Source organism: Neocloeon triangulifer, unplaced genomic scaffold (assembly GCF_031216515.1).
Source record: "Neocloeon triangulifer isolate White Clay Creek 2 clone unplaced genomic scaffold, ASM3121651v1 ptg000005l, whole genome shotgun sequence".
Lineage (NCBI taxonomy): Eukaryota > Metazoa > Arthropoda > Insecta > Ephemeroptera > Baetidae > Neocloeon > Neocloeon triangulifer.
Window position 1 is genome coordinate 2,047,772 of NW_026775548.1, and position 13,246 is coordinate 2,061,017.

Sequence of the window (13,246 nt, forward strand, 5' to 3'; positions counted from 1 at the left end):
TTTGGTACTCGCGATGCAGAAGGTGTCGAAGCTGCAATACAAATTCAGAAAACGATCTCGTTACATCAAATGATAAACATAGTTTAGAAATAATGGGTGTTTTTTTTTCCAAACAACAGAGTAAATGCGATCGTTTGCGTGCGCGCGTGTTAACCACTGTTGAAACATTACAATTCAAAACCACACGCTTTGTCTTCCAAATCACGTGCCATCGGAATGAAATTGCCGATGATAAACTAATCTCTATAATTGGCACGCACAGACACGCGTTTTGTAAAACTAAGCAATATTTCTACCACGAACATGTAAACTAAATTTTTTTTAAATTATTTTGCTGATTTTTTTGTTTTAGAAAAACCAAACTATTTGCAATAATTTAGAAGTTGAGTCCTTAAAGAAATTCGCTTAGCAACTGGACTAAGAATGCGAATTCGCACATTTGCAGGCCTTGAAAGAGAGAAGAAAATCAGGTTTTCGCGAACATGTTCCCAAGCTTTGGCCAACCAGATGGATCAGATTTATCATTAGTGCGTTCAAAACTATTCCAGCGCCCCTGTCAAAAGCTAGCTTTTTATTTTTTCGCTAACCTTCACTAACAAACCACACATAATCCCATGCCTGTGTGTATTTTTTTTAATACGAATTCTATCATCTTGCCGGAAAGAGGGTTCGAACGGCGCAAATTTATTCCTCATGACAGACGCAGTGTTGCGGAGAGAGTTTTGTGTTGGAGGAGACTTTGCCAGACTAATGGAGTTCGGCTTTTGTTCCGTGTGTGTTCGGTGCGGAGGTCGCGTGAATAATAAATAACATATAATGCATGAAATTTATGGTTTAGAAAGTGAATTTGGGAGGCAAAATTTTGTATCTATGCAAATAAAATGGACGCCGTGAAAACAATTTTGGTCTAAAACAATTTTTTGACTAAAGCTTCAAATTTTCATTTTTTTGATTAAAAATTGTTTGAAAATTTTGTAAAAATCAGTAAATACAATTTTAATGGAAAAATTAAAAAAAAGTTAAATACTTTTTTGCTGCCTCACGTTAAACGTTATACTTGCAGGGATTCTGATGTTTATTCATATTTTTCTCATAATTTGATTAAAGTTAAATATTTAAAAAAAATTATTTAAGGAGAGGCTCATGCTTTTATTCTGATAGTAATTTTTCTCTAAATTAGCATTAGTTTTTCAAGATAATTCAATTCATTGGGGAAATTTTGAAATTCAAAATTGCTTTTATGAATTTAATTTTAGCCTCTATTTCAATTCTTATAACAAAAATCTACAGATTATTGGAGATTTGGATTCTTTTTATTAAGTATAAAATTAAATAAATCATGCTCAAAATTAGTATTGGTAACCGTAAATTATTTATTTTCTTATTTTAATTAATTATCATAAAAGATGAATATTTTTTTTTTAAATTTTGGAACAATTAAATATTTAAAAATAATTTGATTTTTTTCTGTTTTAGAAGCAAAGGTAGTGTCGGTCTGACTGGCAGTCCGGGCATCACGTCGCGCAACCGATCTGGAGTGGTCATGTGCGGAAATGGTGTTCCAGCCAGGGGCAGTCCTTCGACCTTGAAAAGGGTGGTCGAGGATCCGCTGCAGGAGGAGGAGGAAGAAGAGGAGAAGCCGGCGGAGGAAACGCCGAAAAAGAGCCAACACTCGAGCCCCACCGCGACCTCTCCGGCCGAAAAGGCGGACGACGAAAAGGTCGAGCGACTGCACATGGACGTCACCCTCCTCTCAATTGAGGTGAAATTAATTTTTTTTTAAAAATAAAATTAATTATTATTAAATTATTCTTTGGCCCAGGTGCGATCTGCGCTTCAGGCTCTGAATCTGCTGGCGCGTCCCTACGTTCCCGGCGGACTTGGCCTTCCGTTGAAACTTTCGTCCAACCCCAACCTGACCGACCCTTCATCCCTGAGTGGAAATGCGGCGCCTCTTTTGGCGCCGAATTTGCTTACAAGGAGTCACAGTCAGCCTGCTGAGCAGTTTTGGAGCGAGGATGAGACAAATAAAAAACAAGGTTTTGAATATTTTAATAATTATTTAGGTTGAAAAATTTGCATATGGGACAATTTATAATTTTGTTTTAAAACTTTTAATTAATTTCTGAGTGTTGTTTACGTGGTTTTACTGAAACTGTGCGAGAAAATCTTGGCCAAAACTACCAAAATTTTTACTCTTAACTATGAAATTGATTTTTACTGACTCAAAATTTATATTCTTGAGTTTCAAAAAATTGAAAAGTTTATAAAAACCCAAAAAAAGTTGCCCTGTTTGCCTTAATTTTCTAGTTTTTAATTAACTCAAAATTTTGGTATATATTCCATTCTGTGAAGCCAAGTTTTCTCTCACAATCAGTAAAACCAGGTAAATAACCCTCTTAAAATTAAGCCCTGAAACTGCTTTAAACTTAAATAACAAAACAAATTTGGAGAAACTTATTTTAATTTATTATTTCCTTAGCGAGATCGACGCAGACCGAGCAGAGCCAAATGGAAAGTTTGCGAACTCTGATATTGGCTAATCCCGATTTGGCTGCCCAAATCCTGAAAGAGGCTCAGAAGAAAAAGCACCGCAAGAGTGACAGTGACTGCCACCTCAAGAGTTACTAGCGAAACACTTTGCATTAATAGTCGATCCCTCGGCAAACCTTATTGTTAGCTCTGCGCATGGCTTACAAGTATGTCAAGAGGATGAATTTAAATTTTTATTCTAGATTTAGAGCATTCCATTATTCTTTTATTAAAGAAGATCAATATTTCACATTCTCCCATAAAAGGTTGATTATATTGAAAATTAATAAATATTTAAAGTGTTATTCAAAATTTTCATATTAGTCAAATATTCTCAAGTTTCCGTGCATAATTAATTTTTAGGCATCAAAAATATATTTTAAAGTAAATCCTCGCTCTCTCTCTCTTACATCAATTAAAAATGTCCTGGACCGGGCCTATATATCTGCCAAGCAAGAGCTAATTAGCAGAAAGGAAATAAATTGTTGCTGTGATGATTATAAAAATCTATGATTATTATTACATTGTTGTCTATTTGTATATGAAATGCTGTTTTTCAAGAGAAGATTGGCCGAAATTCTATAAAATATGCACAAATTATTCTCATATCAAAATTTAGAAAAATCTCTCTTTATATATCTGCGGTCGTGTTCAGCATTAATGTTAAGCCAGTGAAGTTTTTTAGCCGCGCACACTTAGATTATAAGAATCTTGCTAGGATAAATAGGTGTCATATCTCTATATGATTTATTTTCTCTTAAAAAATATACAAGAACTTTTAAGTTAACAAAAGAGGGTGCATGGAATTTGATGTAAAACACACGGATTTTAATGTTTGATGTAAAAAAAAAAAAATACATCCGAGAGTAAAAAAAGATCATTTGTATAGAGGTTAACAACTGAGATAATATCAAAAGGAATATCAAGCCTAATCGTCTAATGCAAAGCTGACTAAATTGCAGGCCTACACGTATTTTTTATAGGAAAATTAAATTCTAATAAGTGTAGAGGATGATCAGTTGAAACTTCATAACTAGAGTAAAAAAAAAGAGTTTTTAGTTTATAAAATATGTGAATGTGATAATGCAAAATCTAAATATTGCTAGAGAGCAGAAAAATGTTGATATGAATTAAATTGAGATGTTTTAAAAAATGGTGCACAATGCAAAATAATTATATAAATGATCTCAAGTTGTACTAAATGATTTGCTGCGTATTTTGGCGAAAAATTTAAAAGCTATTGTATGGCATTTCAAAGTTAATGTTTAACTCCTGTTTGAGAGGAAATTAACTGACACAGGTCGCCATTAGAAATTTGTGTAAGAGAAAATGTGGTCTAGCTTTTCTCATAGTAGTGCTCGGACGCTCAAAATACAATTTTCATAGAGAGGATTAAGTTATTTTCCTTCAGAAATATAAAAAGGTTCTTAACAATTTGATATTGAGGAACTGTTTATTAACAAAAAGAGCATCAGCAGTAAAAAATTTTTGTTTCAGTGTTGACTTTGATTCTTGAAAATAAAATAAGTTGATTTAATTAAGAGCAATTTTATTGATTATAATAATGATCTATAAACATGAAGACAAGTATTTCTATGTTCACATTTTGTTGTATGGCTACTGTATAATACCATTCATAAACTGTAGGCAGGATAAATACATATCTAGCTATAAGGACGCATTTTTTTTCAAGGATTGCTTTAGAGACATCAAAAGCTCGTTACTTTCAACTTTATATAAATATTTGATTTAAAAATGCAGCAGGTATATATTCGGAAGGCTCTTATGATTGCTATGAAGCAGCAGTAACTGTTTTGGCAAAATGACACAATTCATTCAAGGGTAAAAAATTACAAAATACTAAGATGAAAGGAATAATAATTTTAGTTCCGAATCAATTATCATAGACTCACCACCGAACTAAGTTTATTTAAGTATAATAAATAGTGGTTTTCGAGCAGAAAGGAGCTCATCACACTAATCCAGTCGCTAATTTTCTTTCCATCGCCAATTATTTATCTTTTAAATTACAAAACGGGCAAGTAAAAAAGAAATAAATTAATTTAAAATGACAAGAGTGAATTCCATTCAAGTGGCACCCATGGATTTTGTGTCTGGGACATAAAAATTATAATATGGCGCAAAGATTCTTTAGATGGTTGGCTGAGAGTGATCCATCAACTTGGTGATGAGACTGCCATGCATCCTAAAAGGCAAGATTCAATTAGAATGAGTAAAAATATTTGAAATTCTTACTTTTTAATCATGTGCTCGTACAAGACGTGTGGCATGATGGTGAGAGAGACAACGGACGCAGAGCTCCTGATGATTTTGGTAACTTCCTTGTCATCAAGACCAATCACATTTTGTCCATTCACTTCCAACAGTTGATGGTCAGTCAAAAGCCTAAGAAATTAAAACAATTAGTACTAAAAAAATTTTGTTTAAAAAAATATTCCAACCCGTTGCGAGCCGCAGACGAATCCTTCACGAGACCAGTAATTTTTCCCTTGCTGAACTGGAAGCCGATGTGGTCAGTCGAGTCTTTGTGCAGGACAACAGTCCTCTCGAAAGGCCTAAATTCATTTATTGAAACCACAAATAAATTTATCAATTTTTTATGTACCTATCACGGACGATCACTTTGATATCATTTTTGCCACACTTCTTCAAAATTTTGTGTCCCTCTTCCATGTCCATTCCAGCCACATCTTCACCATTGATCTGCAGAATTTGGTCTCCAAACTTGAGGCCAGCAAGAGCGGCCGGTGTGTTTTTCGAAACCAGGCAAACAAACAGTCCGTTGTTTACGGAACGCAGACGGAGGCCGATTTTTTCATCAGCATCTTTGCACAGAACCAGCTGCAAAAAAGTAAACAAATCTCAGAACGAGTAATTGTGAAACATAAACTTTTAAAATTTCAATTGCCTGAATTGAAAGAAACAAACCTCTCTAATTCCATGAGTCACTTGGGTTTTCTGGAATGCGAGACTCTGGTTGCTGAGAGGAGCAATCATGCCACCTCGGTTTTGAGAAATCTGCATCTGCTGAGGCTGCGGAACAGCCAATGCTTGTTGCGGCTAAAAAGAGAAAAAAAATCATAAATTGGGGATTGAAAATTAAATTATTTAAAAATTGCTGCATTTTTCAAAAATTCAGTAAATTTTTTAATGAAAATTAATTTGAGTTTTTTTTTGGCAAAGTTGTCAAGGTTTGCATAATTTTAAAACACTTTTTTGTTTAGAAATTTTCAGATTAACAAGACTATTGTAGGAAAATTAGAACATAAATTCTAAATATTTTTCATTTTAAATTCTAACCAATTTAAATTTCAGTAATACCACGATTTAAAATAATTATAGACCATCTCTGTGGGTCTAAAATTGCGGGCCAACCACTTAAAATCACAAAAAAACTCTTCTTACAATGTGTGCTTGGACGAACTCGTCAGTGATTTGGAGTCCCATGAAGTCTCCGAGAGAGGGGTACAAGTGCCCATTTCCTGTCGTCGGGTACGGGGGTGGAGCGTTGGGGTAGGGGGTGGCCTCCTGAGCAACCTCGACGTGCTGACTCGCTTCATATTGCATCTGAGCCTACAATTTGCAAAAACGTTAATATGAATGTGGGAATCAAAAGACATTTATTCTCACCTTCATCAGCTCATCCACCTTCATATCCTCCAAGCTTGGGTACAACGACATTGTGATCCTGAGATAAAATAAATAATTATTAAATTTTAATAAAGAATATTATAAAATAACAATAAGAAAATATAATGGGGAAAAATAACTCACTGATGCCTCCCGTAATCAGACCTCATGATAATTTAGTGGTTTTATGATATGGATGTATTGTTTAAGGAGCTCAAGAACAGACTAATTCAGAGTTAAGGCCTGAGCTGAACTATATAGCAAAATCCCCCCTTGGCCCGGATAATACGTGATAAAGAAAATAATAACTTTATCACAAGTTTGTGCGAATCAGTATTGAATCATCGCAGGCAAAAGGACGCTTACGTAGGTGACGTTTGCACGTGACTGCCTCTACAACCAACCGCAAAATCGCACTCTTTCTTACCTGGATAGCAAGATGTGAAATTTTTGAAGGGAAAACAACAGTGGATGTAGTTCCGGAGTGTCGGTTTATTACCCAACCTGGGAAAGTGACAAAAGGAAAAGTGCGAAAAATATCGTTTGCAGGCTTTTGCATAACACCACATAACAGGAGAAAGATGAAAATTAATTAATAGGTCTGCCTCTAACAAATTGAGTGAATCTAAGAAATGAAATTTTGGCAACTGGGAAACGGACAGCGGAGGAATTTGGGCTTCCTACGAGCGGAAAATTCAGGGTTCCAAGCAAAAGAACTTACTGTATTGTGTTTCCTCAACAGTGGGAACAGACAAGGAAATTAAAACGGAGTTTAGTGTGCGTGAGAAAAGTGGATTGAGACTCCAGACGGCTAAAACAACACAAATCCTGCGCAAGTGTCAATAATCACGTGCAATGACGTCAGAATCAGAAGTCAGAGCAAATACCAGTGCTGCCAGCATAAAGGAATTCACAACAGCCAGGAAAATGAGTAAAATTCCAATATTTCTTCATAAAATGGCATACTTTGAATTTAAAAATTATAGTAAGACATAATTAAGTTTAAAATGGGCTTCTGCATTGCCAATTTAAGAAATAATTAGTGGACAATTACAAAATGTTCACTATTTTTTGGTTGGCAACATTGAACATGAACTTGCCCTTCTCGTTACGCCCACTTTTTTGAGATCCATCCAATTTAAAATTTGATTTGGTTAATTAACATCAATTAAGCCGTGCTGCATTGCTCAGTGACAGGAAATGTCACTCAGATCGGCGGCTGCGGTCGCTGTCCGCGTTTCTACACCAATCGGCGCCGCCGCTTTTGCGTCGCCGGCAATCAATTGCTGCCGTAGCAGGCTCGGCTCTCCGGCGTTTCCTCCTAGTCAACTCTTCGGCCTGGTCGGCAGCGCCGTCGGCGTCCAGAGTCGGCGCCACATCACGACAAAGTTCAGCAGCAGCGAAACGGACGCGGCTCAGAAAAATCCGCTCACGAAAGCTCAGGCCGAAGAGCTGATTTTGAAGCTGACCGAGGAGGAACAGAAAATCCTCATAAAGGCCATCCAGACGTTTCAGTCGGAAAAAATGAGACAGGAATACAAAGGTTGAATTTTAGTTTCATCTTTTAATTTTTCAATTTATTATTCGATCAAGCTTATTCACGTCACGAATACGATTTAATGAAATAATGATTATTTTGCTTGTTTATTTTTATTTAGTACTGTCAATTTTTTATACATTAAATTTGTAATTTAATTTATTAAGATTTTTCCTTTCTAAATATTATTGATTTGTTTTAAGAAAAAGATAATAAAGTTTTTCAGTTATTTTGAATATTTAGAATGATTTTCAGGACAGCTGGCTGGTTGGAGGTGGCGTTCGAAGCTCGGACGACCAAGTTCGCTGCCAAAATTAGGCGACGCCGACGTCACTGGTTCCTATTGTCCCCTGCCCGAGGACTGGCTCAATAAAAAATTTGGTATTTCAGCTCTTTTTGTTTAATTGAGATGCTCGGTGGCGGTCCAGATTTTGTTTACAAATTTGATTAGATAATCCATGAAAAACCTATCAAAAGTAAATTTCTCATCAAAGCTTTTTGTTCCCTTGCTCAACCCTTTGTCTGAAATATAGGATTCAAACGTAAGAGCTATTGAAAATTTATTTTTGTGCAAAATACTGTTGGTGTTTATTATTTTATTTTTTAACTTCAATGTACGGATTTATACTTCAATAAGTCTCTTCAAGTCTAAAATGAGACTTTCTGCTAATAGATATTTTGTTTATTTATGTTCATTGTTGCATTTCTGGTGTACGATTAAAAGTAAACAATGTATTGTTAGAAGCTCCGAACAAAAAAGCTTCTCTGCACATCTTACTTTCATTGTTAGGTAGTTTTCTATCTGATCTTCTTAAACTAATAAATAACAATAAGCAAACAAGTCTTTCTACTTTCTAAAATCTTTCAATCTTTGCTATTTTAACTATCTGCATGATGGAATAAATTTTAACAGTAATTAAGTATAAATTACATCTTGTAAATAAAAAAAATCATTTTAAATTAATCAATCAGCAGTTAACTAATTAATTTTTAACTTTTAGCGGAAACGCAGCCTCCACCAACTACGAAAGAGTTAGCAAATTGTAAGTTTGTAAACATAAATAAAATTATAACCTAATTTTAATTGTGAATTTGATTCTAGTGGGTCTGCACAATGCACTTCCTTTCATCGGGTTCGGGTTCCTTGACAACTTTATAATGATTGTGGCTGTAAGTTTCTTTCAAATGTCTGTAGAATTAAACTTTTAGAATTAATTTTATCACAGGGTGACTACATAGATTTAACAATTGGCATGACCCTGGGCATCAGCACAATGGCAGCAGCAGCCCTGGGAAATACAATATCTGATGTAGCTGGAATTGGCTCTGCTTGGTGAGTGTAAATTGTCTAATTTTAAATTAATTTTAAGTGAGCTTCCAAAAATACAATTAAAGGACTATTAAAAATTTAATTAAAAGTTATTTTTTAACTCAATGAGCATTCATTTTTAATTAAATCAAAAAGTAAATAATGATTTAAAATTTAATTCCAGGTATGTTGAAAATATTGTGCAGAAATTCGGGTTCAAACCACCGCCCTTGTCGCCAATTCAGCTTGACATGAAAAGCAGCCGACGAGTAGCAAATTTTGTAGGTTTTGAATTTAATTTATACATAGAATTTATTTATTATTCCCTTTTTGTTGACAGGGTCGGGCCATAGGGGTCAGTCTTGGTTGCTTGCTAGGCATGTTGCCACTCATGTTTTTACCAGTCAAGAAGAAGAGAGAAGGCGAACAGACTGATGATGTTCCGTCAGCTGAGGAAGAGGCAGAAATCGTAACACCAACTAATTAGCTTGCTAATGTTTCAACTTGGAAGCTTTTATCTCAGATACATTTAATAGTACTTAATAACTCGCCGTCTTCCTAGCAACAAAATTTCGCCCTGAAAGATCTATTTTCTCTCCCCGTCTGCACCTTTCTTGGCTTTTCAAAAGTGGACAAATTAGGGAATCATTCCTCAAGGAATGACACACACACACAGCTTTATCACTTGTGAAATTGAAATATTAGTCAGTTATGAAATCGATGTTTAGGAATTAGTTCGTTGCAGAAATGCTCAGTCTTAAATACTTAATGAAATTTAACATTTTCAGAACGTCCGTATTCAAGCACAATATTTAGCACAAAAATTAGGAGGTCGAACAATAAAATTAGGGGCACAAAACAATAACACAGTGAGAGCTTACAATTAAGAGTAGATTTTACATATTCAGCTCTCTTAAGTTGTTAATTTGTACAAAGGTTTGTTTTTATTTACATGTTTGCATCCCCAACCATCACCATTCCTTAATGAGTTTAATTTATCCATCTTTCATTCAAACTATTGCCTCTTTTACATATTTTAATGAGCTGAAGAACCAAAATTTAGGGATCAAATACTAGATGAAGAGTTGTGTGTAAATCTAGATTAGAGAGTAATATAGAAGTTGAAAAAAGTTCCAAAAATTTTAATAAATCATTATGTCCATTTTCAGCTGTTATTTCAAGTCAAGTAATTAATCCATAGGTCAGAGATAAAATCAATTAGCTGTATATGTAATTAAATAATATTAAAATATTTTACTGATTCTAAGCAAACTTTCCAAGTTTTAAAAATTGTATAAAAGGTTGTGCTTTTCAATGAGCTTGGCAATCTCTGGACTATTTATAAATTGTTAAATTGTCTTTTGAAATTTTGTTTGCTCCTGTGATTTTACATTGTAATTGAGAAAGAAAGTTTGCTTCACACTGCCTTGTACGCTAAATACGATGAATGGTGGCTATCTTGTAAAATTAATAGTCTTTCAATCAACTTTGCTGCTATTGTAAAGCTTAGAAGTCTTTGCTCATGTAAAAATATATTTCAGCTGATATTTATTGCTTCCGATTTTGGCAAGCTGCTTTTACCGGCTTTTACGCAGACTATTGTTTTCTATTTCTCAATATGCGGACTGTTATCCGAATTTTCTCATTTTTTTGTTAGTAAATTCTAAAAATATGATTATCAATGTTGTAATTCATGTAACAATTAAAAAGTTTTATTAAGCAGAATGAGAGTTAATTTTTGTAATAAATTATCCTTTTATAACAATTCTTAATTAGGAAATTTAATGAGCTTTACTCCAGGAAAAAATCAGCAAATCTGTAAAGTATTTAAAAAAAAAAATCAGATTAAATGAAGTTTGTGCAATTATTAATTCCCAGAATAAGTTTCCATTTGCAAGACCAATTACAGGGAATCTTCATCTGTTGCCTCTCTTTGAACAATGAAGCTCCTCACCCAAACGAGAAATAATAATACGCGCACCGAAAGCAAGATTAATTGTTGGCAATTTTTCGACTTGAGAGGTGGTGAAAGTTTTTTGGGGGTCGCGCGCACGCCAACACGCGTTTCGACGAGCGAAGGGATCAAAGCCGGGGGTGCGGCGGCGGCGGAGGCTCGGGGGCGCAACAGGTTGCTACTAAAACAAATATCAACTGTCATTTGTCTGTGTAGCCTGCTTTTTTCGTAAGCACGTTAAACAGCACACGAGACTGCTCTATTCCCGCTGTATTCACTCACCCTGACACTCACTTAGCACCCCCTTACTCTCTGGCTTCCCGACCACCCTTTTGACTCTTGAACCGCCACTCTACATCATTTCATTACACCTGTCTTGGCTTAATTTGAGCATTAAATTTTATATCGAATTAACATTTTTGACCTACTTACTAGAAGAAAAAATGATGTTAAAAGTCTTGCAAACATTTTGAATTAAAAAACAAACAGATCTATTTAATGTACGTATAATATTAAATGGGAATTCCGTATCTTTAATAATTGTTATAATCATATAAAATTTCAATTCCACAGAAAGCTTTAACAATTTTTGCTTTCTAAAATTAAGGAATTTACCAAAATTAATCAATTTTTGTAGCAATTGAAAATAATGAAAAATGAAATGTTTGAGCGACTTTTCTACGTCGGAAATAGCTTGAGTTTAAAAATTATCATGCGTTGTGCGCGCTATCAAATCAGGAACTGATGGCGTTTCAAGTCCTTATATTTAAATAATCTAAGAAACTGTTCTTTCAAGCGTTGAGGTCCGCGAACATGCGGCTTTGGGTAATTCTTCTCTTTCTAGCTGTAATAATTTTATTGGCCTCTGGATCCGTCGACGGTCGTCAGAGGAATAGATCGAAGAGCCCGAAGGCTGTCCAAAGAACACCAAAAGTAAGCTCTCATCAGAAACCAATTTTTTTTTATGAAATTAAATTTTGTGGTAAAAATTATAACAAAAATCTCCCCAGGGAAGAGCCAAGAAGGGTCAAAAGGGCAAAGATGATGCGCTTGAAGTACGGAAGCACTGCAAAATGTTGGGCGGAGATGGCAAAAGTGCAGTGAATGAGATAAAACCAACTCAAACTACGGCTCAAATGAAAACGGCAAGGACGAAAAAAGTTTGTTTAAAAATTAAATTTAAAATACTTAAAAATAGAAAATTATATTTAAACATAGCCGAGGCGTGGAGGAAGTAATACGAAGATGAGGAAAAGTAGGAATAACAGGAAAAGTGGTCAAGTTAGTAGAAATAAGGGGCGCAGGAAGAGTTTCCGCAAATCAAGGAATAGAAAATTTGGGTAGAAAAATTGGAGATGAAATATAAAACGTTGACTTTTAACTCGCTAAATAAGCAGCCTGCTCAAAAAAGTTAATTTACATCTTAATTTATATATTTAGTTTCCAATAGACTTGATTTGTTGATTGTGTTCAAGCCAAATTATCATTCCATTTAAAAAAATCAACAGTTGTATCACAATCAAGCCTGTGAAACAAAATCTTATCAACCTACTTGGGAAATACTGAACCGAATTTGATTTTAAACTAATTTTATAGGATAAGTTGGCGTTAATTCCAATAAAATAATTCAAATATAAAATTTAACTTTAACTATGGTTAAAGTGGGGTTGCGTCTTAAATCTTAATATTACATCATTTAATTAAAATTGATTACTTTTGGTTTAATTTTTCTCAAATTATCCTTTAAGAGTTCAAAAATTTCTCATATTTCAATTTTTGCGTTCTTGCAAGTCTTATAATTTTCTGTACTTCCTCACCTGTTTGAATTTAAATAAATGTCTGCATCAATAATTTTATGTTTTCTATTTCTTCCAAATTGCATTTTTCGAAAGCTGAAATAAAATATTTAAAAAATTTTGGTAAGGATCAAGAATCGCCAGCTTAGTGAAACACGATTTTTGCACGAACTCTCGTCGGGCTGGCTCTCATTTAATTTTAAATAAGGAAAAGTCGTTGGTCCGCACAGCAAGGAAGAAGAAGAAGAAGTTGCCGGTGCCACCTCCTTTGTTAATTTTAATAAAACTTTGCGCCGTGCGTTTTATTTTTTATCCACGTGCGCGGCAACTGATAGGGCAAAATTATTATTTGCCGCCACCGGTGCTGCTGCTGCTGCTTCTTTATTTGCAGCGGGCCAAGTTTTAAATTTTAATCTGCCTCCCGAGGATAGTCAATTCTAAAAGGTTTAATAATTTTTCTTGTATAA

At 34.5% G+C, this 13,246-nt stretch overlaps 3 protein-coding genes and 1 long non-coding RNA gene across 7 annotated transcripts in view; 3 read left to right on the forward strand and 1 right to left on the reverse strand.

Moving 5' to 3' along the window:
- Positions 1-4,542, forward strand: part of LOC132193757 (potassium voltage-gated channel subfamily H member 8) — a 65,681-nt gene extending 61,139 nt beyond the window's left edge. The window contains exons 15-17 of one of the 2 annotated variants that reach the window (XM_059614622.1): positions 1,477-1,762; positions 1,823-2,039; positions 2,483-4,542. In XM_059614622.1, coding sequence (XP_059470605.1) covers positions 1,477-1,762; positions 1,823-2,039; positions 2,483-2,631 — 652 coding nt within the window. In that variant the 3' untranslated portion in view covers positions 2,632-4,542. The remainder of the gene's footprint in view (positions 1-1,476; positions 1,763-1,822; positions 2,040-2,482) is intronic. The other variant, XM_059614623.1, reaches the window with a different exon arrangement.
- On the reverse strand, positions 4,052-7,056 carry LOC132193759 (syntenin-1-like). 3 transcript variants are annotated; one of them, XM_059614628.1, is made up of 9 exons: positions 6,905-7,032; positions 6,611-6,687; positions 6,184-6,241; positions 5,959-6,126; positions 5,482-5,613; positions 5,159-5,394; positions 4,995-5,108; positions 4,789-4,938; positions 4,052-4,738 (listed from the first exon to the last, which is right to left on the reverse strand). In XM_059614628.1, the coding sequence occupies exons 3-9, from the start codon at positions 6,232-6,234 to the stop codon at positions 4,684-4,686; spliced, it is 906 nt and encodes a 301-aa protein (XP_059470611.1). In that variant the 5' UTR covers positions 6,235-6,241; positions 6,611-6,687; positions 6,905-7,032; the 3' UTR covers positions 4,052-4,683. The 3 variants fall into 3 exon arrangements, with proteins under 3 accessions (XP_059470611.1, XP_059470610.1, XP_059470609.1); XM_059614627.1 differs by lacking the exon at positions 6,611-6,687 and having other exon boundaries at positions 6,905-7,056; XM_059614626.1 differs by lacking the exons at positions 6,611-6,687; positions 6,905-7,032 and adding an exon at positions 6,328-6,512.
- On the forward strand, positions 6,641-10,748 carry LOC132193760 (uncharacterized). Its single transcript, XM_059614629.1, has 7 exons — positions 6,641-7,726; positions 7,976-8,101; positions 8,722-8,763; positions 8,823-8,890; positions 8,947-9,053; positions 9,214-9,310; positions 9,370-10,748. Exons 1-7 carry the CDS (start codon positions 7,384-7,386, stop codon positions 9,514-9,516), a joined length of 930 nt encoding a protein of 309 aa, XP_059470612.1. The 5' UTR covers positions 6,641-7,383; the 3' UTR covers positions 9,517-10,748.
- A 1,026-nt stretch (positions 10,749-11,774) lies between these two features.
- Positions 11,775-12,826, forward strand: LOC132193894 (uncharacterized). The gene is made up of 3 exons (XR_009441495.1): positions 11,775-11,916; positions 11,994-12,143; positions 12,202-12,826. It is a non-coding gene; the product is annotated as an uncharacterized LOC132193894 (long non-coding RNA).
- Positions 12,827-13,246: the final 420 nt, after the last annotated feature.

What these genes read in the sequence shown, in the direction of transcription:
- LOC132193760 (XM_059614629.1), top strand. Translation starts at nt 7,384, where the DNA reads ATGTCACTCAGATCGGCGGCTGCGGTCGCTGTCCGCGTTTCTACACCA. An exon ending in TACGAAAGAGTTAGCAAATT is followed by an intron (nt 8,764 to 8,822) that starts GTAAGTTTGTAA and finishes ATTTGATTCTAG; the next exon opens with TGGGTCTGCACAATGCACTT. An exon ending in ACTTTATAATGATTGTGGCT is followed by an intron (nt 8,891 to 8,946) that starts GTAAGTTTCTTT and finishes ATTTTATCACAG; the next exon opens with GGTGACTACATAGATTTAAC.
- LOC132193759 (XM_059614626.1), bottom strand. Translation starts at nt 6,353, where the DNA reads ATGAGGTCTGATTACGGGAGGCATCA. An exon ending in AGTTCGTCCAAGCACACATT is followed by an intron (nt 5,614 to 5,958) that starts GTAAGAAGAGTT and finishes TTCTCTTTTTAG; the next exon opens with CCGCAACAAGCATTGGCTGT. An exon ending in AAAGTGATCGTCCGTGATAG is followed by an intron (nt 5,109 to 5,158) that starts GTACATAAAAAA and finishes AAATGAATTTAG; the next exon opens with GCCTTTCGAGAGGACTGTTG.